This window comes from Elaeis guineensis, chromosome 13 (assembly GCF_000442705.2).
Source record: "Elaeis guineensis isolate ETL-2024a chromosome 13, EG11, whole genome shotgun sequence".
NCBI lineage: Eukaryota > Viridiplantae > Streptophyta > Magnoliopsida > Arecales > Arecaceae > Elaeis > Elaeis guineensis.
The window spans coordinates 70,579,165-70,603,706 of NC_026005.2; the positions used below are offsets into that span (position 1 = coordinate 70,579,165).

Here is a 24,542-nt window from a genome sequence, read left to right on the forward strand (position 1 = left end):
ATCACAAATCAAGTTATAAAATATTTTATAAGACAACAGTAAAGACATCAAGTTGGCCCACCTTCTAGACCACAATACCCACTAGTTGACCACACGTGACAACATTTTCTTCTACCTTTGTTAGCATCAATCCACCATCCACGATTGAAATGCTGATGTTGAATATCTCAATACCATCCATATCCCTCACCGAACCCATCAACCAGCGTTGTCATAAACAGTAACCCCACACCCTCACCTTTTCTTGTTTTCCCACTTCTTCTGGAGGCAGGTCCCCCACCCCTCCTCTCAAAAGACATTTTTACCCTAGACATGCCTCACATTCTATCCAAAGGCACTGCCAACCTAAACTTTCATCTAGCCTTCCCAAATCAAGACAAAAATAGAAAGCCAATTGTAAAACCCTAAAATAGAGAAATTATATCCTAAACTGAGTGCATTGTATGGTTATGCATGCCACCAATCATAATTACTTATTTGTATGGGCTCCATTCATCAAGCACATATCTTGTGTATTGCTTTAGAAATGAATAGGTGTAGTCAATGGCATGCACATTCATATAATGTAGGATAGCATAATTTCTCTTGAAATTATTGTCATACATGAGCCAATGTATTTTTTTTTGATCGGAGAATGAGGGGGTTTTAAAAACTAAAAAATTCAAAGGACCAATTTGGTTGGAGGTCATCTTGCATAAAAAATAATTTTCATATTAATTTATTATTTTTTGTATAAAAAATGGATGAGAAAGATGGTAAAATAAATAATGAATTTCATGTTTATATTTGAAGAGAAAAGATAAAATAAATACCATTGAGAGTATGATTTTAGTTTTTTTCATGTTGGATTACACAATGACAGTAACCTAAAAATATCATTTCTTGATAGAAATGCACTTATTTACATTATATTAATACCATATTAATTATTTTAAGATAATTAATATTAACTATATTAGCCTATACTTTATTAATGTATTATAAATATACCAATAATTTGATTAATAATATTTATAAATAATATATTTAATATATTAATCTATTTCTTAATAAACATCAATTATTAATAACTGTTTAACAAATATTTATGAATCATCAATAAATCTAACATAAGATTTATTAATAATTAATATATTTATTTATTTATCAAAAATACTAAATTTTATTTAGAATAAAAATATATTTTTTAATATATATAATTAATTTAAAAAATACTTATTAACTAATATAAATATCTTCCAATATCGAACTAGTGAATACTATTAGGCCATGAAGGCCAACAAATAGCTGAGATAAAATATGATTATCTAAATTATTTATTTAAAATTATTATTAAAAATTTAGTATTATTCTCATACAAAATTAATTTTGATTAAAAAAATAATTTTTTAATAATAATTTTTGAATAATTTTTTTCATCATTCAAATATAATAAAATTTATTTTTTATAATTATTTTGTCAGATAAATATCTTTTTAAAATTATCAGATTATTCCGATACACCCCAACCAAATGAACCAAAGAGATGTGGGAGGAGAAGCCAAAAATATAACCTAAGCATGATGGCATTCCATCGAAACGTTGTGTCAACGTAACCTGTCTCTCTGAAACCGATTCTCTCCTCTCTTCTCTCTCTCTTTATTCTTTTCCACCCATTTCGTTTCTTATTCTTTTCTCTATCGTTGTCTTCTTCGATTTTCTCCGAATCCCCATAAACCTTTCGGGCCACCTCCCGATCGCCAATCTCGACATTCCATCAGCAAAAATCCTTGCGCAAAGCGAGTTCCTCCGTAAACTCGTGCGTGGAGCCGCTGCATTTCTTTAGGGTTTTGCCCCATCCCCTTTTGTCCCTAGGGTTTCCGCACTTGATGAGATAAAAGGCTTCTCTATGCTTTGATCGGGCGGTCGAGGTCGACGGCGTTGGAGAGATCTCGCTGCGAAGCTCTCGGCGTCGAGGTTTCTTGGGTTGTTCGAGAGGTTAGGGCCTGGATCGATTGGGCGTTGGTTGGATTAAAGGGCGTGGCGGGAAAGGCGAGCACTTTGATCTTTTTTGGCTTCGGATTTGCTTTCGGTTTTTTTTTTTTTTTGAGGTTACTGTTTCGATTCCCATTTCCTTGGTTTCCATCTTTCGGCGGCAGTGGAGATTCAAGAAAGTTGGGTGTTTTGATTGGATTGGTGCGGTAGAATTAGGGTTACTGGATTCTCTAGAGAATGCCGCAAGTTGGGGTCTTTCAGAAGAACTAGATGCCTAAAGCCGACGATTTTAAGGTCCATGTGATGAAAAAAGAGCTCATCTTTTGGGATTCAAATTCTGGCTTCTTGGTGTTGAGGAAATAGAAAAAGTTGTTCTTGTTTTGTGGTCGAAGATTTTCGATACCTTCATTCATATTGGCTCGAGTTTAATTCATCAACTTTTCATGTACAGAGTATTGGATTCCATTGCACGGAGAGTTGTTTCCTGAGATTATTGTATCAAAGGACGTGGGAGAGGTGGCATCTGAGACAGCACGGGGCAGTTACACTTAAGTAGCCCTGCATGGGCGAGCATGAAGGCTGGGCAGAGGCTAGTGGCCTTTTGCCCAATGGCCTTTTGCCCAATGAAGTAGCCAATGTGACCCGAGTCCTTGATGCAGAAAGATGGTCCAAGGCTGAAGAGAGAACTGTAGAGCTGATTGCACGTATCCAGCCCAATCAACCGTCAGAGGAGCGTAGGAATGCTGTGGCAAACTATGTCCAGCGTCTTATAATGAAGTGCTTCTCCTGTCAGGTTGGTTTGCTTTAGTGCTTTTTGCATGTTATGACCAGCTGGTAGTTATTGAAGAAAATGGGGAGAATGTTGCTCAAAATTTTTAATGGTTCCATGATGCTTTTTATAGTTTTGCTGCATGGAGGAAAGCACATGGTTGAGCTGTCCTATATTTAGTTTTGCACCATCGAACTTGCACATATTGATTTTTTTTTTTTTGAAAAATTATTCACCAAATAAGTCAGTAGAATGAATATAATGAACTTGTCAGCATCAATTGCATTTTGTTCCCCATTCATTTAGTCATATTTTTTCAGGTTACATTATTATGCTGACATCAGTTGCTACCATAATTGCCAGTTAGCCATTAATATTACAATCAAGTATATGGGACAATTTCCTCAAAAACTCAATCAACTTGGTCATGGAAAAGAGTCATGGTCAAAATAGCCCCAACTCCATAGGTCGTTATTTCTCAGGTTATTTAAGTTCTGTAATCTCATTGCAAAAAAACTTAATTGGCTATATGCCATCGTGCCATCTTGGTATCATTGAGATGTTGATCCTATTACTGGACAATAAGAAGCATGATGAATGGAAGCAGTTAGAGGTGGCTGTGAAGCTATTTGAAAGTAACATTAATTTATGATGATTGTGATTTCATTAGGAATATTTAAGGGGATAATAGCAGCCATGGATATGGTGAGTGAAAGTTTTACCTGTTTGTTGAAGGTGAGAAAACTTGGCATATCTTTAAAAGAATGTGGAAAAAGCACCATGTAGAAATCAGGGTTAAATTGTCCAAGTCATGTAAGATGGGGTAGGAGTTGGGAGAAGGTAAAATGGGAGATCTATGAGACAATTGATTTCTAGTGTGTGAGCACATTGAATGATCAGTCACCAATTTTATTTTGATCATTGTTGTTGAATGATCACTCTTGTTTTCTTAGTGCTGGATTTTTATTCGTGTGTGTTCTCATATTTGTTCTTTGCATTTTGTCCTCATATTTGTATGTGCTTTTGTGTCTAATACTATATTTCTAACCAAAAACTGCTTTGATCTTGCTATAAAAGATGCAATTCACGGTCAATTTGTTTAGACATGGAACCATAAAGGGGAAAGCATAAATCCTACATATGTTTACATTGAAAGCATATATAGTCCCTCAGCAAAAATGTCCTTATAGAGGATAGCATGAATGAATTTTAGTGACATAAATTTTTTCTGATCTTTTCTTATCTTTTTTTGACTTGTATCATCGACCAACCTATGCTTTCTCTTTTTTTCCTTCCTGTTGTTTTGTCATTTGGTATAGCGACTAGAAAGTATAAATGCTACATATGATCACATTGAAACCATATATAGTCCCTCAGCAGCAAGCATGTCCTTGTAAAGGATAGCATGAATATATTTTAGTGACATGAATCTTTTCTTTTCTTTTCTTTTCTTTTTTTCCTTGTTTACTTGCATTATCAACTTTTTTTCACCCAATGTGTTCTCTTTCTGTATTCCTGTTGCTTTGTCATTTTAATCTTCATGGAAATTGGGACAAGTCTCGATGTGTGATTACAACTATGGTTATGATTTGTGGTGTTTTTGCAGGTTTTCACATTTGGGTCAGTACCTCTCAAGACCTATCTACCTGATGGAGATATTGACTTGACTGCATTTAGCAATAATGAAAATTTGAAGGATACATGGGCCAATGAAGTGCGTTATGTGCTAGAGAACGAAGAGAAGAGTGAGAATGCTGAATTTCGTGTAAAAGAAGTTCAATACATTCAGGCAGAGGTGTGTCTTTCTTTAAAACTAACCCATGAGCATTTTCAAACAGTATTTGTTTCAGTTTCATTCTATTGTTTTTCGTGCTTTATTGGCTCAAGGTATCTATATGTGTTCATGACCGCACTTTATCACGAAAATACCAATCTTGATCTTGCAGATCCTTTTCAGAGAGGGATCCATAATGATGTTTTCATTATGCAATAATTCTGGTCTGTAATTTGCTGCTGTATATGTGCAAGAACTATTTGCACCTGAGATCTTGGTGATCAAACCATTTCTAAAGATTAGTATTTGTGTTGATTTGATCTTCCAGCTCCAATCACGGTACCATCACATTAACCCTATGTTTGGTTGGAGTTATGAGAGGGAGGATGGATGGGATTGGAAGGATGGATGATCTCCATGTATCATTTGATTCAAAAAGTTTTAAGGAGGATAGATGAAAAGGAGGAATTGCCCACCATCTTGGCTCATCAATTTGCATTTTTTTCAGTGGAAGGATGGATGATCTCCATTTACCATTTGATTCAAAAAATTTTAAGGAGAATAGATGAAAAGGAGGAATTGCCCACCATCTTGGCTCATCAATTTGCATCCTTCCAAACTGGAAGGATGCAAGAAAGGATGAATGAAGCATTTGGGAGAATGCAAGAAAGGATGGATGAAGCGGATGGATTTCTGCATTGATAAATTATCTCTTATTAAAATTTTTTTGGACAAAACTATAATACTTCTTCAATTTTTCATTCATATTATTTATATATATTTTTATTTTATCTATACTATTAATCCTATACTATTATATTTTGTTACTAATTATTTTAATTTTAGTACATAATTTTCATAATTATAATTAAATAATTAGAATTATCTTTTATTTTTTATTTATATTTACTATTTTTAATTAATTATTTGTATAAAATTAATTAACTATTTAAATTAAATTATAAAGTAATTAGTAATTTATAAAATTAATGTATATAAAATTAATTCATTAATAATTAATTTATAAATTTATTAAATTAAATTAAATTAAAATTAAATTAAAATTAAATATTTATATAATTTTATATAATTATAAATTATAAAGATAATAAGTTTATATATTGCTTGCTTCTTTAGTATAAATAAGTGTTATAAATTAATAATAATGATATATTTTATCAAATGATAGTTTAGTAAAAATGTCATGCAAATGTCATCCATCCTCTCTTTCATTCCGTCTATACCAAACAGAGGAGGTAATCATTCACATTCAATCTTCCATGTTTCATCAGAAACAAGAGAGGATGGATGGAAGATTCATTCTCCATCCATCCTCTCCCTGATCCATCCTTTGTGCCAAACAGTGGGTAAAGTGAAGAGCATGCAAACCACTTATTACTCAAACTTCAGCATCAGTCTTTTGATATATCAAATATTACTAGATACGCTCGTCCCTTGGCTCATTAATTAATATTCCTTTGATTTATATGACTAGTGAGTCTTTTCTTTGATTGAATAAGTCTACTTAAATTTAATCCATTCCCTTGGCCAATGACTAGCAACATGCTGTTTAATGAGATGAGAACATCATTTAGTGCATCATTGAATCTTGGGAGAATACTTATGAGTGCAAGGGTCTACAAGTTAGTTGGACTAGTATAGTTTATGCATCTTATTGGAGACATTGGTGAAACTGTTTTGGAGATGCACTTGAGGCCAGAGCACATTAGGCAATCATCATCGTTATCCTAAATCTATTAGAAACATAGAAAAAACATATCAAGTTCAAGGTCCGCAATCGCTGTATCAGATACCATATCGGTACCTTACCAGTTCGGCATTGTACGGTTGGTACATTACGGTACACATCCTATACTGAAATAGCTCTCTAACTATTTTTCTCAATTTTTATCTTGAAGCATATCAGTTCGACATAGTACGATTGATACATTACAGTACACATCTTATACCGAAATAGCTTTTTAACTATTTTTTCAATTTTTATCTCGATATACCTAGCTACAGGTCAATACGCTTCAGTACATGTCGGTACACCTTGGTATGCCTCGATATAGTTTGGTACACCATGGTATAGGGCCGTACAGCTTGGTATGGGGGTGGACGAGGCTTGTATCAACTCAAGGTTGAGTTTCATACCAGTTTCCTCCTAGTATGGTATGGTCCGCCCTATACCGGATGGTACGGTAGATCATGTCAATTATATTTCAATGTAGTTACTGACATGTATGCCATTTCACCTATTTCTCATGATAGCCTACACTATTATGGCTTGCCAAAGATTTCATAAAACAGTAACAAGGCCTGTAAGGCATATATGAGAATTTTGTGAAAAAAGTCTTAAGCACAAGTAGCATGGCAAAAATTCAGATATTGTTGAGGTGGATGTCTGTCGAAAAGGGACAGTTTTAGAAATAAGTATATTAAAGAAGTGCAAGAGTTGCTCAAGTTGAATTGGTGCTAAGCTGACTCATATGGTAGTTGCAACAAACGTCTGAGGAAACCTTGGTTAGGAAAGCCATTTGGATGTGTGTTGAATGATTATTGAGGGAAAGACCTATGTTAACAACTTAACATAGATGGAAGTTACATCTTATGTGATAGGATGTGAAAAAGCTGATGGTGATAGAGGTGGTCAGCCTGGTGAGGGATAGGCTGACCACAAGCTGAGATTACACTTTTCTTTGCATTTATTGTGGGTAATGGCAGCTCCCTGGAGTTAAGAGTGGGTGCAAAACATTCTTTTTCTTTCTTATCTTTTTTGCAACTTTGTACATTAAAATTTTTAATAAAGATTCTTTGCTGTGAATTCGCTGATTGATTCCTTAGACATATTCTACAATCTTATTTCCAACACTTGTTTCCACCTTATAGTTTGAAACGATTAGTTTCCTAGTTCCCTATTTATCTCCTATCTGAGCTATAATGTAAAACTTGTGATTAGGAAACAATTGTAGACAATTGTACAATTTCATTTCCTCTGAAAGATCATTGTAATACTTGTTCTCTTTTTTGGGTAGAAATTGTAATACTAGTTCATTGGCTTTTGCTCATTCTGATGTGCTAGGTCAATGCAAATCTTTAAGGTTGCGTTTGGTGCATCGCTAGGCAATCTTGGAAGGTAATGTGGATTGCCTTCAGGATAGATTGTCACCATTAAATTGCTAGTAATGTTGATTACTGTGTTTGGTACACAGGTAATGTGACGGTAAAATTAAATGAAAATCTTGATTGATATATTTGGTATGACAATCAGATTACTGGTAATATGAAATCAAATTCTCAAAATATCCCCAATAATTTTGCCCTGGTGCTCTTCTTTTTCTCTGGTGAGAAGTAACAGGAGTGATGTGGATGTGATAGTGGTGCGGAAAAGTGGCGGGCTGAGGGATGTGGGGAACTGCAGGTATTGGGGGATGGGAAGGGCGGGCGCATGTGGAGTCGTGGGGGTGGTGGGGACGGGCGTGGAGGAGCCACGGTGGGGGGGGGTGGGAGACAAGGGCGGAGGAGCCGCAGGCAGGCAAAGGGAGATGGAAGAGCCGCAGGTCAGGGCCGCATGCATGGGGGGGAAGGGTTGAGCAATGGGTTTTATGTGATTTTTTTGAAGGATAATTTTGTCTAAAATTTTTATTGCAATATTGCCAAAGAAATGGTAATCTGGATAGCTATCCCTCCCCAAGGCAATCCAGATTGCCTCCCATGAGGCAATCTAAATTGCTAAGGCAATATGGTGGGAGGCAATCTAAATTGCTAAGGCAATCTAGATTACCACCCAAAAAGCATACCAAACGCAGTAATCCAGATTACCATATTAAATTGCTAGCAATCTGGATAGATTGCCAGCTACCAAACACAACCTAAGATTTATGGGTTTATTATTATGTATTATTTGTAATATTTTCCTTCAATAACTTGGATATGCATAATGAAAGAGTTTATTTGATTATTATGATATTCTTATCGTTTTATGCTGAAAGAATGAGTTTGGCTATGCTGTCTTGGATAGCCAATCATTTTCTGTAATGATAAATCGAGGACATTAAAGTGCATTGTTACTTTATGCATGACAGTTTGAAAATGAGGATACTTACGATCCCTATATCATATCGTAGAATCGACTAGCCAATATTGCACCAAAATGCTATGATTTGTCTAGTTTTTCTATGGTTATTCCAAGCTGGGTTACAATAACATAGATGTTCAAAATTAAATTGAAGTGCTTTTGTTTCGTTTTAGATTCACTTAAAGATTTTGATTGATCCAGTTGTTCCCCAACTAATAATGTCAAGTTATCATGTCTAGAACATAAGGTTATTTCCTCCTGTGAGCTAGATCTTGCTTCAAAAAAGTATGAAGTACCACATGGTTGTGACTAAAACCACGGGACACCTCCTAACTCACTTCTCTTGTCCCTCACTTTCTTCTAATGTGATGCTTGTGATGTTTGTAAACATTGTCTTTGTTTTACTGTACTGCATATTAAAATCAGGTGATTAGATACCAAAATCTCCAGTAAACGAACCAATTTCTGTGATGAATCGTTGACAAGATGGAATAGACTCCAGGTCCTCAGCCTAGAAGTGCAGATATTATTTTTTCTTATTATTTCTTGATGCTCCTTTTTTCCCTGGTTTCCATCATTGTTATATAAACAGGAATTCATTATGTCGAATGCTTTGATGTATGCTTGATATTAGATTGTTAGCTAATGTTCTTTATTTTCTAGAGTAATTTAAAATTATTCATGGTTGTATGCTTATTCTGTATTTAATCTAAGAAGCCTTTTCTAGACAATGTCTTCTGTTATTTCATCAAGAATAGGTTTTGCACCTACTTTCTGCAAATCGTTTCCTATGCAACTGGTGACATGTAGATGTTGAAAGCTTGTTTTTTCTCTTTATTGAGAATCAGGATAATGTTCATAGCTTTTTCTATGTTGGAACAGCTCTCAGACTTTGTTTTAGACATCTCTGCATTTTCTGATTGCCCTACTTTCATAACTATGTGCAGGTAAAGATAATAAAGTGTCTTGTAGAGGACATTGTTGTAGACATATCTTTTAATCAAGTTGGTGGGTTATGTACACTTTGTTTCCTTGAAGAGGTGAGCTGCCGGAACATCTCTTGAACTTAATTTAGGAGCATGAAGTCTGATGTTTAAGTGGCTTGTATGAGTTTCTACTGATGTGCATCTGTTTACTGTAGATTGACCATCTGATAAATCAAAATCATCTCTTCAAGCGCAGTATTATATTGGTCAAGGCCTGGTGTTACTATGAGAGTCGTATACTGGGTGCTCATCATGGGCTCATTTCTACATATGCTTTAGAGACCTTGGTTCTTTACATATTTCATGTTTTTAATAATTCTTTTGCTGGACCTCTTGAGGTAACTTTAGTTTCTTAAATTTTAATTTTTTCTATTTTATTGTGTTCTTTGAATTTAACAATATTTATGGTCATGCAATTACAGGTCTTATATCGTTTTCTGGAATTTTTTAGCAATTTTGACTGGGACAATTTTTGTGTTGGCCTCTGGGGTCCAGTCCCTATCAGTTCACTCCCAGATATGACTGGTAACTTTGTCATCACGATCTATCGCAACTACTGGAGGAACACTCTTATAGAATGTGTAGTCTCATCTGTCCTTGAAATATCTTGCAGCGGTACCTCCTCGGAAGGATCGTGGTGAATTGTTACTTAGTAAGCCCTTTCTTGATGCCTTGAGTGGAGCGTATGCTGTTAAGCCAAGTGGTCAAGAAAACCAGGGCCAACCTTTTGTTTCAAAGCATTTCAATGTTATTGATCCTCTACGGACAAACAACAATCTCGGACGCAGTGTCAGCAAAGGTATTAAAAACTAGCATGTGAATGGGATTAGCCTTTATTAGTGACAACTTGTTCTCATTGATGGTACGGATATGTGGAAAATGCTCCAATACTTAAGTTTCACTATTTAACTTTTGATTTTTATTATTTTATAGATTATTTCTCCTTCTTTCAGGCAATAATTGACTCTGTTATTCCTTTAGAACATGAAGCACAATTCCAAGGAGAGATTTTGTTTTTCATTTTTAACTAAATACAAAATTGCTTATAATTTGGAGAACTCAAATTTTGGTGTGAAATGGAATTTTAAAATGAAATCATTCACCATGCCATGTATCTGAACATGACCTCTTCTGATTTTGAGTTTTTATCTTTCTTTTTGAAGAGCATTTGACTGTGTAAACTCGAAAGAAGAGCAAACTTTCCTGAAATAAACTATTCAGTCAAATCAAGATAAGATGCAGCTCAAATACTTCTATAATTGTATCCATTAGACCTCTCTAGTTTCTCCCAGTATCTTAAATATTTATTTAATTTGCAAACACAAACACACATCTTTTGCTCTCTTCTTTCCTTTTCCAAGGTTGCATCTCACGATCTATCCTCCTTTTTTTTCTTAAATTCTTTCCACGTACATTTTCTGTTAGTTCCTAGATAACTTGTGATGGTTTCGCTTAACAAATTACTATGTTGGATTTCATTAGAATTTACCTGTAAGTTGTACCAAGGGGGAAATTAAGGTTTGGAAATTTTTATTGCATGCTGAGTTTCTTTGGTCCCTAATTTCATCTATATCTTGGTTTCCTGTATTGTTTTCTATTCTAATTTGTCGTTGGATGAGGCAGTTCAGGCATTATTAATGCCTTTCTCCCCATGTTCATTCATTTTGTATAGATTAATAATGATCAATAGCAATTCAAATGTTAAACTTCTAATGACTCAAGAAAGGTTAAGTTTGGGAATTTCTTGTTAGTTTTTTAGATCTTGTACAGTGTACCATGACACATGGGTTGCTGTAAATATTTTTTTCAAATGTTTTGGTTCCAAAGGACCATTTTTTGATTCTAAAACTAATCTATAAGAAATGTCCATTCATGCTCACCCTCAAAGATGCAGGAAATGGTTCTATAGGGCCCATGACCCAAGAAAAGTTCATATCATGAAACTGATTAATCACGTCATCACACAAGAAAGTGACTTCTTTTTGAGAGTTTTCGAACATAACTATATTGGAGATTGAGATACACCTACCTAAATGTACTTTGTCCATCCTCTGGCATACTTTGTGCTTCACTAGAATGACCTTTATACATACATGATTTATTCGAACCCATACTTCCAAAGTTACTTACCAAAGAGCGCTAAATGGTATACACCGATATTCAGAATCCCAGAATCCCAGGGTCTGAGGCAGTCTCCCAGTCTTCACGGTGGTATACTAAAATTATAAGTGATATGGAAAAGGTCAAACTGTCAAGTATATGCATTACAAATAACCATAAGATGTGTTCTCTATTTTTGTTGTCTATGTCAACTAGGTCTGAAAATGGATCAGATACGGATTGGATATTGGTATATCCATACTTTACCAATGAATATGAATACGGATATTAAACGGATACCAAAATTAATATCCATATTTGTTCACAGCGGATAGGGATACAAGTTGGATGTTAGTTATATCCATATTTTTATCCAAATACGGATATAAGTGGATATTATTTGGATATAATTTGGATTTTTAAGGAAATTAAGTCATGAAAACTAACATTAATTATATGTCATAAAGGATGGCGATAGAATCCACTATCCAAATCATATGCTATGTACAAGTAACTAAGGGTCTAAGGCATTGTTATTAAAACCACACATAAACTCACCTGCCTAGGATCCATGTCACTGGGTTGATCAGGTTTATATTATAAAAAAAAGAATATTTAAAGAATATATAATGTGTGTGTGTGTGTGTGTATATATATATATATATATATATATATATATTGCATGAAATACTACCATTGCTCTTCAGTTGCAGTTAATAAAAAAAAATCATGAATTATATATTTTAAGAGAGCTTATATCTTATATAAATGTAAGAATGCATAGAAGATATTGATATTTTTAAATATTTTTAATAATAAAAATTTGAAAATATCATAAAGAATAAAATAAAGTATTTTCATTGCACATTTTTTTATCAAAGAGAAAAGAATTTATTTTTAAAAAATAATGTTTAAAGTATGAAATATCACAATATATTATCTTTTTTGATGAAAATATCATAACTAGGTTTTTCAACAAATAAAATACACTTAGGAAAACAAAATTGAATATTCAGGCTTTGTGGTTGAGTGCTTGTTATCCAATTGAAAGGTCACTGGTTTGAGAACTCTGGGTTTAAGAGCTTATATGGAGGGTTTTTATACTGGATATCCTGATCTGAAAAATCTTTAAAATCCAAATCCTGATCTGAATCTAGCAGATCTATAAGTAACTATCTGAATCTGTATCTTGATCCAATTGGATATTAGAATTTCTATCCATATCTGATCCGAACTGGATATGGAAACAGATGGATCAGATCTGACCTGTTTTGGCCCTAATGCTAACCTATTATGAGTCACCACTAGAGTACAGTAATAGTGCCATGGTGCTTCTTATTTGCATCAATTTAGTGTCAGTTAGATGAGAATATATCTGAATGCAAATAGGAATACTGGTTAGAACCTTTTTGGGGCCAATTGTCTAGAGTGCATAAAAATCAATATGGAGTATTTGGAATTGTTCTAGTGAATGAACATGGAGTCTAATGGATGTCAAAGAGGTATCTGATGTGATCCTTCTTTGTTGTGTTAGATGGATAGAAATCAGAGCTGTGCTTTTTACCAAATTAAACATGACACATAATTTGAGAAATCATGATGGAACTCTACCACAGGGCCATCAAGTTAAAGTCATAACGTCAAGTTGTGAAATCATCCTTCATGGCTTTAGTTTCCTTATTCAAAATACCATTATAAAGCTAGAAGCAGACTACAAACTATGTATTGATTGAGGCTTAATACATTAATCTGTGCAAGTAAGGGAACTGGGTTATTACCTACTTTATAGAGGAATCATGAGAGCCCTTAGAAATGCTTCTATTGCAGGACTCCAAATGTGATTTTACACTATCTAACATTGTCGAAGAGGATAGAAGATGCAGATTGTATACTTAATGCAATGCTTTGCCCTAATATTTTTTTTTTCATTGTACATTTTGACAGAAGCAAATAAAAAACCTGTTCTGAACTCTCTCTGTTTTTTTTTTTAAAGGACCGAGAGGTGAAGAAGATCTTTGAAATAGAATGGACTTAGGTGAACAATGTGAAGAAGGGTATTTCGGTGTTTAATGATTGCCACATGCCTGCAAAACACAAGGAAAATTTGGTATGGCATCCGCTATACCAGCAAAGTTTCAGTGGATCAAAATGTTTGATAACACTGAGATCCAAGCACATAAGATGATCATGACAAAATTAAGAATGCTGAAGTGAATGTGTGGCAGGGAAAGGAGGGATAGAAATGAGTGTGTTACATTTATTGGGAATGAAATGTTTGTAAACTGATCTGCATGGTTGCTTCCGTGAAAGAATAATTGGATGATGATCCTTGGTCTATCAAATAGATAGACCTGAGATATATAGAATGGAACTTGTGGGAGGTGAATATTTGGAAAGAGGGCAACAGAGGATGTGGCCTATAACAAGAACTATAGAGACAAGGGTCCATAAAGCTGACCTTAAATAGAGTGGGCCTTTCAAATTATCACCCACTTTCATCAGCTTTCATTAGCTAAGTGTGTGATTACACAAGAAATGATGTTTTCAAGCAAGTGTTGCTTTTGCAAAATAGTATGAGCTATTTAATATAAGTTGGACCCAAATTGCTATCAAATTTTGGAGTTTTCAAATATATAACAAGCTAACTTACACATTATATACAGGTTTGCCATTGTTAATGTGGAATTTAGATATGCAAAAGTTGTAAGAATGACTAACTATTTCTGCAGAAATGGCTATAAATGAATCAGACATTGCATGTTCCCTGTCTAATTCATTTCATTGTCTGTACTGTTACATCCTTAATGAGCATTTCCAACCAAAAGGTTGTCTGCTGTTCAGTTCAAGGGTTATTTTCATTGATAAGCAGCCATTACCATAGTTTGGTATAGATTAAAGATTGTGTTTATTGTCCATGATACATTTGAATGTATAGCTTGTGATTTGCTGCACCTTATCACCCTTGTCTTGGTTCTAAGATTGCAACAAGGCTAAATTTATGATGCTAATTGTACTCTTAGTAGGGCTGGAAACTGGCTGGAGCCACTCCCCTCTGCAAGCCTGGCCTGAAAATTTTTTTGGAGCTTTGGGCCAGGCTTAGGTCTGAAAACTTTTGGAAAATCCCAGCCCAAGCCCGACCTGAACCTAAGCCCGACTGATTGGGCTAATTTGAATTATCCATTTGGGCTAAAAGTTGGGCCAACCCAAACCTGATTGAAGCTTAATCTTTCAATCTTTCATACTTGTAGCTAGGGGTGGCAATCGGGTCGGGTCGGATCATAAACGGGTCGGATCAAATGCGTGTCGGGTCAAAAATGTCCAAATCTGAACCTAACTTGTTTATTAAATAGGTCAGATATTGAAATCTGAATCTGACCCATTTAATAAACAGGTTATCCGACCCGACCTATTTAATCTGTTTATATTTATAACCCAGTTAAAAAAAAAAACCATTTGTGGTCCATTTAAAATAAAAAAAAATAAAAATCTACTTCTCACCTCTATCTCCGATTTCTGCGGCTCCCCATGCTCTTGGCCCGACCGTGGCTTGTCCCTCCGCCCTCATTGGCATTGCTGCGCGCTCGCCCCTCTGTCCGAACCCCCTTTGCTCTGCCCTCGCCTATGTGTTTTTTTTTTTTTTTTTTAAAAAAGTGATGATTGGAGAGGACAACAAAGAGACCGAAGAGGACGAGAGGGTTTCTCACCTTTGTCGTGAGCTCGTTCAGGCGGAGAGCTCCAAATTTCCATCCCGATCACGGCCGCAAGCTCGTTCAGGCAGCATCGGAGAGCATCTGCCGTGGCTCGCGAGGGCATGGCTAAGGAAGGGGAGCAGCACCCAGGCGGCCACGAAGCTGCAGATCTTTCGACTCTTCAATCATCCTCTCTCTGGTTATCGACAATCATCACGCTCACCACTGTCTGGCTCTCTTCGATGGTGTCGCATGGGCACTTTCCAAGGCCTCGTGTTTGATTCCTGGCCCGTTAGGCATCATCCTTGCCCTCGCGGGTACCGCCGCCCACCGGATCCTCGCCGACCTCGCTCGGGCCCTCGACGTCGCCCACCTGATGGCCTTCTCCATCGGGGCAATCGAGGAGGAGACGGGATTTTGGTGAGAGAGGGAGTGGGATTGGAGGGGTTTGGAGAGGCAGAGGTGGCGGTTGGGAGGGTGGAGAGGTGAGAACTTAGGGTTTTGGAGAGATAGAAGAGGAAAAGGAGGGCGACAGAAAAAAAAAAACAAAAAATGTGGATCACCACGGGAATGGACTGAAATTTAGGTGGACTGTTTCAATTTTACCAGGAGCCCATGGGGCTATAGGCCCAAATATTTTAAATAAAAATCATAAATAGGTTAAACAGATTGGGCAGGTTGAGAAATTTAAACCCAAGTCCGGCCTATTTAATAAATGGGTTAAACAGGTCGACCTGTTTATAACTCGAATCCATTTAAGTCAAACCTAAACCTGTTTATGGCGGGTCGAATGCGGTTCGGGTTGGCGGGTTGGCTCATATTTTGCCACCCTACTTGTAGCTTCACATTTTTTTGAGGAAATACTATAGCTTCATGTTAGCAACCATCTGATGATTAGAAACATGTTTACCAAAAAAGCAAATGCTCCATTTCGGGCCTAGCTTGGGCTAGAGCCAGGCCCGGCTAGGCCAATGATATGCTCGAGCCCGGCCTGAAAAACATATGGGCTTTATATTTAAGTCCAGATTGGTCCAAAATCTTTCGAGCCTATCCCAGAGCCTGACCCAAAATCAGCTTGGCCCGATGAGCTTGTGGCCGGCCTAGGCCCAATTCCAGCCCTAACTGTCATATACTGTTTTTATCCTTCACTTAGTGCCATATTGTTATGAGTTGACAAGGAAATTCTAGAGCCAAATTGGGTATAGGGAATTGCTTAATCTTCTAGGACTGTAAGATAATGCTGGAAACGAACAGCCTCTTGTTGATTTTGAGTAGCAATTTTTCATTACCTTCCTGCTTCACCCAACAAAAAAACACCACCACCACCAAAGGAAATCTTCATCAAATGTTGAAGCCCTGGCATCGCTAACAATATCTTATTTCTTTCTGCTAGGAATAGGCTTCCTTTACTAGCATCACATATCTAGTGTCAGACTCGATATCTTAATTTTTTTGACAGGTTCAATCCATGATGATAGGTTATATATATTTCTTGACAGTACTTGCTACAGACTTTTTGCAATATGTCTTCTGGGTCTTTTAGTAAAATAGCAGTGTGGCAGGGTGGCACCAGCAGTTTCTTTGTTGCGATTGCTTGCCCATGGCTCCTGTCTAGACCTAGGCACTCATTCAAGAAATCATGTATATGAACATGCTAGCTTGCATATGTGCATATGTGGCACATGCACAGAACATGCATGCTCATATGCATATTTTTTGAAATTTGAAGAATTTCTTGAACATCTATTGATTACATATTGTCTAACCATGAATGAAAACTGAATTTGCTCATGAGCAACTGTCAGATTGATTTTTTTCCTGGCAATTACTGTATCAGTTGTATATCAACATTGGGACTGTTGTTTGTCTCTTAGGATTTTCAGGAAATTAACTTTGTTAAAAATTGGCTTCATTTGACTGTTGTTTTCCTTTCACCCTAGGTCTGTTGTACTGCATAGAGGCTTATTTTGTTTTTTTTTGTGCTAGTGTCCCTGCCTTTTAACTCCAATATTTGCATGTATATAATACCTAATGTTTCTGAACCTTATTATTATTTTTTTAAAATTAAGTTTAGAGAATTCAAAAACTGAATGATGTCTGCGGCCTACATCTCTATCACTTCAGCTTATGCATGTTTGTCATGTCTGCATGTAAATTGTGGTATTATGCATGACCATATGCACATCTTTATGCATGTTTCAATTATATTATCTTTTTGTTTACAAGATATTAAGTGCTGTTATATGTGTCCATGTTGCCATATTGTGGCATATATGTCTGTTACATTTTACGTGTAACTTTTTTTTGCCAGGAAACTTTTTTAGAATACGCAGTGCCTTTGCATTTGGAGCTAAAAAATTGGCAAGGTTACTTGACTGTCCAAAAGAAGACCTGATTGCTGAAGTGAATCAGTTTTTCATGAACACATGGGAAAGACATGGGAGTGGCCATCGTCCTGATGCTCCATGTCCAAATTTGCGGCACTTGCGACCATTAAAAACTATTCCAGTTGAAGAATCAAATAGTTCCAGAAACACTGGAAGCACCAAGAATGGTAGAAATGCTGTGTTCCAAGATGGTCATGAGCATGTGACAGGAAGTGGTCATGATCTTGAAGACCCCTCATCTGAGGTTGTTTACTCCATCAGTCAACGCTCTCAGAATATATACAGGACGAACAACCCATCTACACTTTCTCGCAATCAGAGCCAGAAAAATAATGGTGTGCAAATGAACTCTAGGGCCTATGGTCAGTTTGAAAGAAATATCAGTTCAAGTGGATCTGTTCAGAGTGACAAAAATCAGAAAATATTAAGGCCTCAAAATTCTGTCAATGATCAAGAAGGATATCCTAGGTTTCACTTTGCAAGGACAAGATCCAGTCCTGAACTGACAGAGGCATCTGTTGAAGTTTTGTCTCGAGGAAGGCGTAATGGAGTAGTAGGAGCTACAAAAACCCAGAATACTCCTGCAAGGTTGGATTCTGGCAGAAGAACAAGGAACTTGGTTTCTGAGGCTACAGGCAGTCATAGTGTGAGGTCTTCTCTTGATGATCCCACATCAATAAGGCACATCACATCCCATCAAAGCTTTGAAGCTGCTTCAGATGCAAATAGTGTTTCAAATAGTTATGATGATTTTAACTTTGCATCTATGGGGGAAGAGCTTGCCTCTGTATCTGAGGCATTGGAGGTGCAGCAGGAAGAGCAGGATCTGGTAAATATGATTGCATCATCCAAGTTACATAACTTGAATGGACAGGTTCAGCTGCCAATGCATTGGCCTTCTCCTCATCTACCTCTAACCTTATCTCCATTCTTAGCTTCAATGGGATATGTCCCGAGAAACTTTGCAGGCATGGTACCCAGTAATCTGTCTTTGATTGGACACTCATGGGGTTCCAATATGCAGTTTCCTCAAGGTCTTTTCTCATCACCTCTGTCCCAGTATTACCATCCTGCTGGCCTTAGTTCAAACCATGATGACATGGTTGAGTCTGTTAGTGAGAGTTCTGGCATGACAGGACTGAACACAGAAGATGATGACCAAGATTTCTGGAAAGACGATGCTGGATCCACCAGAGGGTTTAACCCTGAAAATAGAACTTCCCAGATGCTTCATTTTGATGGCAAGAAACAGTTGACTCCAAGTGGGTCTAACTTTAGTTCTTCATCACGAGGCAGTATTAGTGGTGCTGGATCATGGGGTCAGCACAAGTTTGCAAGAGAGGATAGAGGACCAGTTAGAGAAGATTATATTGATGCTAGGAATGATATTGACTCCAATGCTAGGAATGCAAATGTTAAGTTTTTTCCTGTGTCACATTCTTCAAGAAACAAGCCTGCCTATGAAAGTTCTAAGGATGGATCTGCCTCTAGGGTCTTCAGATCAGCAAGGGACAAATGGGGAAGAAAACCATTTTCTTCTGCAGGTCCAACATCCCTTTATGGGAAGGCAAGGAGTGGATGGCTAGTTGAGGGTTCATCTGATCATGATTCTGCGGAGGTGGAGGATGACAATAGAGATTCGATTCCTCTGTCAACCATGGGTATTGACATATCTGAGAGAACTGCAGGATCTGCTTCTTCGACTTCTTCACATGTTAGCAACCATCAATTGCCTGGCTATGAACCAGCACATATAAGTGGACCAGATTCAATGATTCCGGTTGCACCGGTGCTTGTTGGTTCTTCGCAGCAGAGAACAGCGGATAATTCTGGATTGGTACCGATGACATTTTTCCCAACAGGTCCACCAGTTCCATTCTTAATGCTTCCAGTTTATAATTTCACATCTGATACTGAAAATTCTGATGGACTGGCAAGGCAATTTGATAATGATGAAAGAGCTGACAATTGTCAAACTAACCCACCGGATCAGAATTTTGATTCACTAAGGGACCTGGATCGATCTGAAGCCCCCTTGACTTCAACTGCTTCAGGAGGTGCTGCTTTTGAGCCCTTAGAGGAGAAGTCTGACATTTTGAACAGTGATTTTGCCAGCCATTTGCAAAACCTGTTATATGGACGATTCTGCCAAGATTTTCATGGACCTATAATTTACCCCTCTCCTGCCGTAGTGCCACCGTCATATTTACAAGGCCATTTTCCATTGGATGGTCCGGGCAGACCACTTTCTGCCAATGTAAATTTTACACAGGTTATGAACTATGGGCCTCAACTAGTTCCTGTGATGCCTATCCAACCGGTCCCTGATAGGACTGCCGGTGTTTTCCAGCGTTATGGGGATGAAGCACCAAGATATCGTGGTGGTACTGGGACCTACCTGCCAAATCCGGTGAGTAAGGCATGTTAACATCTCCATGACCTTCTCGTGCTTCCTACGAGAATTCTTGATAGTACTCCAGTTAACTTTTCTCTTTTAATTGTTAAGTCCACATTGTGTCTGCATCTTCTGTGTTTAAGGTTTTGGACTTTGGAAAGGGATTTGGTTACTCGCAACTTAAGTACTGTGAGTTGATGCTTGATGATTTGACTTCTGACTTGTTAAATTGTCAAGTTAGGGCACTGTTTGATTGCACATCAGATTTTCCTTGGTTTGTTCTTGTCGTTGGTTATTCCTAATAATTGTATATCTGAAATAAGCGGCTACAGTGACATTCTTTTTGCTTCCTACCATTGGTTGCTGTTAATATTTAACAAGCCAACCAGATTGACCATATAGCCTTAATATTTTCATTCGTAATGGTCCCTAAAATACTGTTTTCATGCAATGGCCATGTTTGTCAAACCTTTCCTGTATGGAAGCAAAGAACTAATCCACGTTATCCTCTTAAACACAAAAACTTTGTATGTCTTGCTGTTTTTATAGTTGCTATTCGAAAGATACTTGGCATATGTCGTGAAGAACATTAATCTGGGAATTCAGTCAAGCTCGTGCATTTTGTTTCTCTAGTTTCAGCATTAATATATCTGAGTTATGCTGTTGGGAATGTTGCAACTTTCTAGGGAAATGTGGCAGCGACAAACTCCTATTGCTGAGATCTTCTTCGTAACATGTCACAGCTCCAAAACTTTGCTCATGCCTAGTGTTTCTGGGCTTTCTTAAATATTACCATATCATTGTTAATTTTTTATATGAAGCCTATGCCTCTGTGTAAATTTTTTTTTTATTAATTTGTATCTCATATTTGGTCATATGCTGAACTGTTTTATAATTTAATTTTTGATGCATTGCATCCAGGTAAGTAAATGACCATCTGATGCTTTTCCAGTATTATTTCCTACATTTTTTAGTAGAAATACTTGTTCTCACCTGAATCTGCTTCCCCCCTTGCCTCCACTTTAGGCTATCATGGAAGCAGGCATATTGAAATTCTATACCTCAGTGAGGGAGCATGTTGTATTTAGGAACCAGAGGAATATTTCTTTTTACAAATATTGGTGATAGGTTTTTTTCAAAGAACACGACAAATACAATTAGAGAAAGGATAATATAGTGAAACCATTGCAGAAACAGCTGGGAAGGTCTATGTTACTGCTTTCTTGTCATTTTTTTTGTCGTGCCAATTAGAAGATGAGGTCATGTTGGAACATCGAACTATTGCAGATGAGAGACCGGACCTGGTTTACTAAATATTTTTCCATATATAATATGGTTTTCATTTGATCAACAACAGAAATATGATAGTGGTTGTTAGCAAGGTTTTAAATTCTGTGGGACAAAGGTGTCCCCATTTTTCTCTAGAATGGGACACCCCACTGTTTCATCCCGATAGTAGTCCTGGTGGATATCTTCCATATTTCTTCCTTTCTTTTTTCCATTCTTTCTTTCTGTCTTTTTCTTTCCTTTTTCTTTCTTTTCCTTTTCCCTTCCTTTCTTTTTTTTCATTTTTCTTCTTCTTTTTTTTATTTTTTCTTTTCTTCATTTTTTTCTTCCTTTCCTTCTTTCTTCTTCTCTCCCTGCGTAGATGGGTTTTAGAGTCTTGAGCTAATCCTAATCCTGTTTTTTCACAGGAATAGGATGGGACGGCCGGAACGCCCCTTGTCCCGCTGGGATGTAAAACCTTGGTTGCAAGCAACAAGGCTTTAACTCTAATAAGTAAAATTAGAAGAATTTTTGCTGGAAGATGTCCTCCCATGCAGCTAGGTTCCTTGATGGCACTAGGCATTCCAGAGGATGTATAGTTGCGAGGTGGGTGCAGTCTGGCTTCCGCAAGCTGGGAAGAATACAGGAAACACTATTAAAATGCATAAGACAAATTAAAAGAATAAGTTGCTGGAGGGTGGCTGAGAGAGTACAAGGAACAGCTGAGAAAGCATTGATGAACAATTTTCATTGGTTGCTGTGTTCTACCGTGTTACCTTGTGTTCCATACATGTTTCGTGATATTGTTTAGATATTTTTTGTTTGAGACATTTTTACCACTACTTGTTCCATCCATTTGAATATTGATGTCTGCAATGCTTTTTGACTGTGCAAACTTCATTTAGAAGTTAACAGAATGTTTTAAAATTCGGGTAATGTTGGGCATTGGCTAAGACATGGAGCTGATTCTCTTGGCCCTTCTTTTGGCACAGAAGATGTCATTCAGAGATCGACAACCAACTAGTAGAAACCACAGAGGGAATTATGGCTATGACCGGAGTGACCACGGTGACAGAGAAGGAAGCTGGATCAACTCAAAAACACGAGCTGCTGGCCGAAGCCATGTACGCAGCCAAGCTGAGAGGCCAACTTCATGGCATGACCAACTGGCTGCATCCGAGCATCATGCTGACAGACAATGGGAGTCACAAAGGCATGAGCCGGTTGCATCCTATTTAGTCCCGAACAATTCCTTTGTGTCTACAAAATCGGCACATAGCTCAACAAATATGGCATATGCCCTGCATCCACCGCCTGTTGCAGGTTCAGAAGGTGTCAATCCAGCCAGGCCTGCAATTCCTCCTCTTTTCATGGTGTATTCACATGATCACAGTGTTGGGTATGATTCATCAACTGAACCACTCGAGTTTGGATCCTTGGGGCCAATGCATCTATCTGGTACCAATGAAGTACCCCGGCCAAATGATGGAAATTCAGAAAGTGGATTATATGAGCAAAGACATGGCACATACTTTGGGGGTTCTCCACGATCTTCACCAGAGCAGTCATCTTCACCTCAGCTACACAAGTAGCTCTAATGTCATTTCCATTTTTCCCATTTTCTTTCTTATTGTATATATTGTTGTTGTAGTTAATTTGAAACAATTGTAAAATACCCTTAACAAATGCAAATAAGGACAAATTGTGAAGACATGAGTCTTAGCTTTACAGAAGGCTACAGCTAAATTTGCCTTGCACTAATCAATGTAGGCAACTGTGCGTTCTCTTGAAAATTGCAACAAATATTTGATGTTCCTTCAATGCAGCTAAATGAATGCTTTGAAACATCATGGTTTTGTCTGGCTGCTGATAATGATATACAGGTCATGTTATAGGTAAAACCAAAAAATCTAGTAGAATGAGGCAAATATTGCTCTGCTTTCCAGAAAATGTTGGGAATTTCTAAATTGCAGGCAACGGAGGCATCACCTGAAATTCAGTCTGACAGAGCTCAATAGCAGTCCACTTTCCTGAACATGTTAGATTGTTTTACATTGATGTGGGCCAATCACAAGTTTCTTCAAAACTGCACTAAATATTTAAATGCAATTTGTCTGCTGGAGTTGAATGAACTGGAAGATCGCAGGTTGAGCAGGGGGCGGTTGATGTGTTTCTAGTTGCTTAACAGGTGGTTCAAATATCTGATCGACCCAATTGTCAGTCTTCTTTCCAGATGATGTTAGCATGTTTTTGGCAATGAAGGATGGGCTTCAGCTTGTAATATGTTTAGCGGCCTGATGCAGTTTTTTTCATCATATCATGGAATGTCACTTCATCTCTGATAGATCAAGTATCCAGTCACATAATGTTGAGGGTGATGCCCTTTCATGTCAATAGTAACTTTGATAGATGTGTTCATGTTTGGTTATCTTCCTGCTTCATCGTTATTTTTTTCTTCGATGAGGAAACCAAGGGAAAATCATGTGGGGAGGTGAGCATTTCCCATGTCTGGTTTACAGACTGAGCTAGTTGTGGGGACATATACATGTATTCGTCATCATCATTAGACGCCATTCTTTACCCACTTGCAGAAAATATCTAAATTTGCAACAACAGTGCAATACTTTGTATATTTTATTGCTTTAATCTTCTCCATAATAACAATATGTCATGTAAGTTGCCATCCTTCTGTAGCACCGTAGCGCATATGTGCAATAGTCGTTCAAGCCCTTCTCCAGTTTACTTAGAAATCTCCTTGTATATAAATGAACAAAGCTATCAAAAATATGACGACCTCGGATTCCCTTCTACCCTCATTACTTGGAAGAAGTAAATGTAAGGTGGTGGTGATCTGGATTTTAGCTTTGCTCAACCTGCTGAAGAACCTCACCACTCTTTTAGAGCTGGAATTAGCAGTGTGTTAAAACATCACGTCCCTTCTCTTGGAAGGTTGTTGATGCTTCAAAGATCAAGCAAATTACAAATGTAAAGAGGTGATATCACTGAGGGATTAGAAGCCTCTTCTCCCTCAATTACATAAAAATTTGTCACCGCCACAAGCTCATTGCAGCGGCAAAAGCAGCAGCATGGTTAATCATTGATCCATTGATCAGCGACTCTG

At 37.1% G+C, this 24,542-nt stretch overlaps 1 protein-coding gene across 9 annotated transcripts; it reads left to right on the forward strand.

Moving 5' to 3' along the window:
• The first annotated feature begins 1,554 nt into the window (after positions 1–1,554).
• LOC105056012 (uncharacterized) lies at positions 1,555–23,134 on the forward strand. 9 transcript variants are annotated; one of them, XM_073247562.1, is made up of 9 exons: positions 1,555–2,031; positions 2,426–2,767; positions 4,350–4,538; positions 9,546–9,638; positions 9,740–9,922; positions 10,007–10,109; positions 10,198–10,383; positions 17,685–20,170; positions 21,850–22,005. In XM_073247562.1, the coding sequence occupies exons 2-9, from the start codon at positions 2,537–2,539 to the stop codon at positions 21,853–21,855; spliced, it is 3,477 nt and encodes a 1,158-aa protein (XP_073103663.1). In that variant the 5' UTR covers positions 1,555–2,031; positions 2,426–2,536; the 3' UTR covers positions 21,856–22,005. The 9 variants fall into 9 exon arrangements, with proteins under 9 accessions (XP_073103663.1, XP_073103662.1, XP_073103655.1 ...); XM_073247561.1 differs by having other exon boundaries at positions 17,685–20,179; positions 21,850–22,004; XM_073247554.1 differs by lacking the exon at positions 21,850–22,005 and adding an exon at positions 22,414–23,134 and having other exon boundaries at positions 1,557–2,031; positions 17,685–20,179.
• The last annotated feature ends 1,408 nt before the right edge of the window (positions 23,135–24,542 follow it).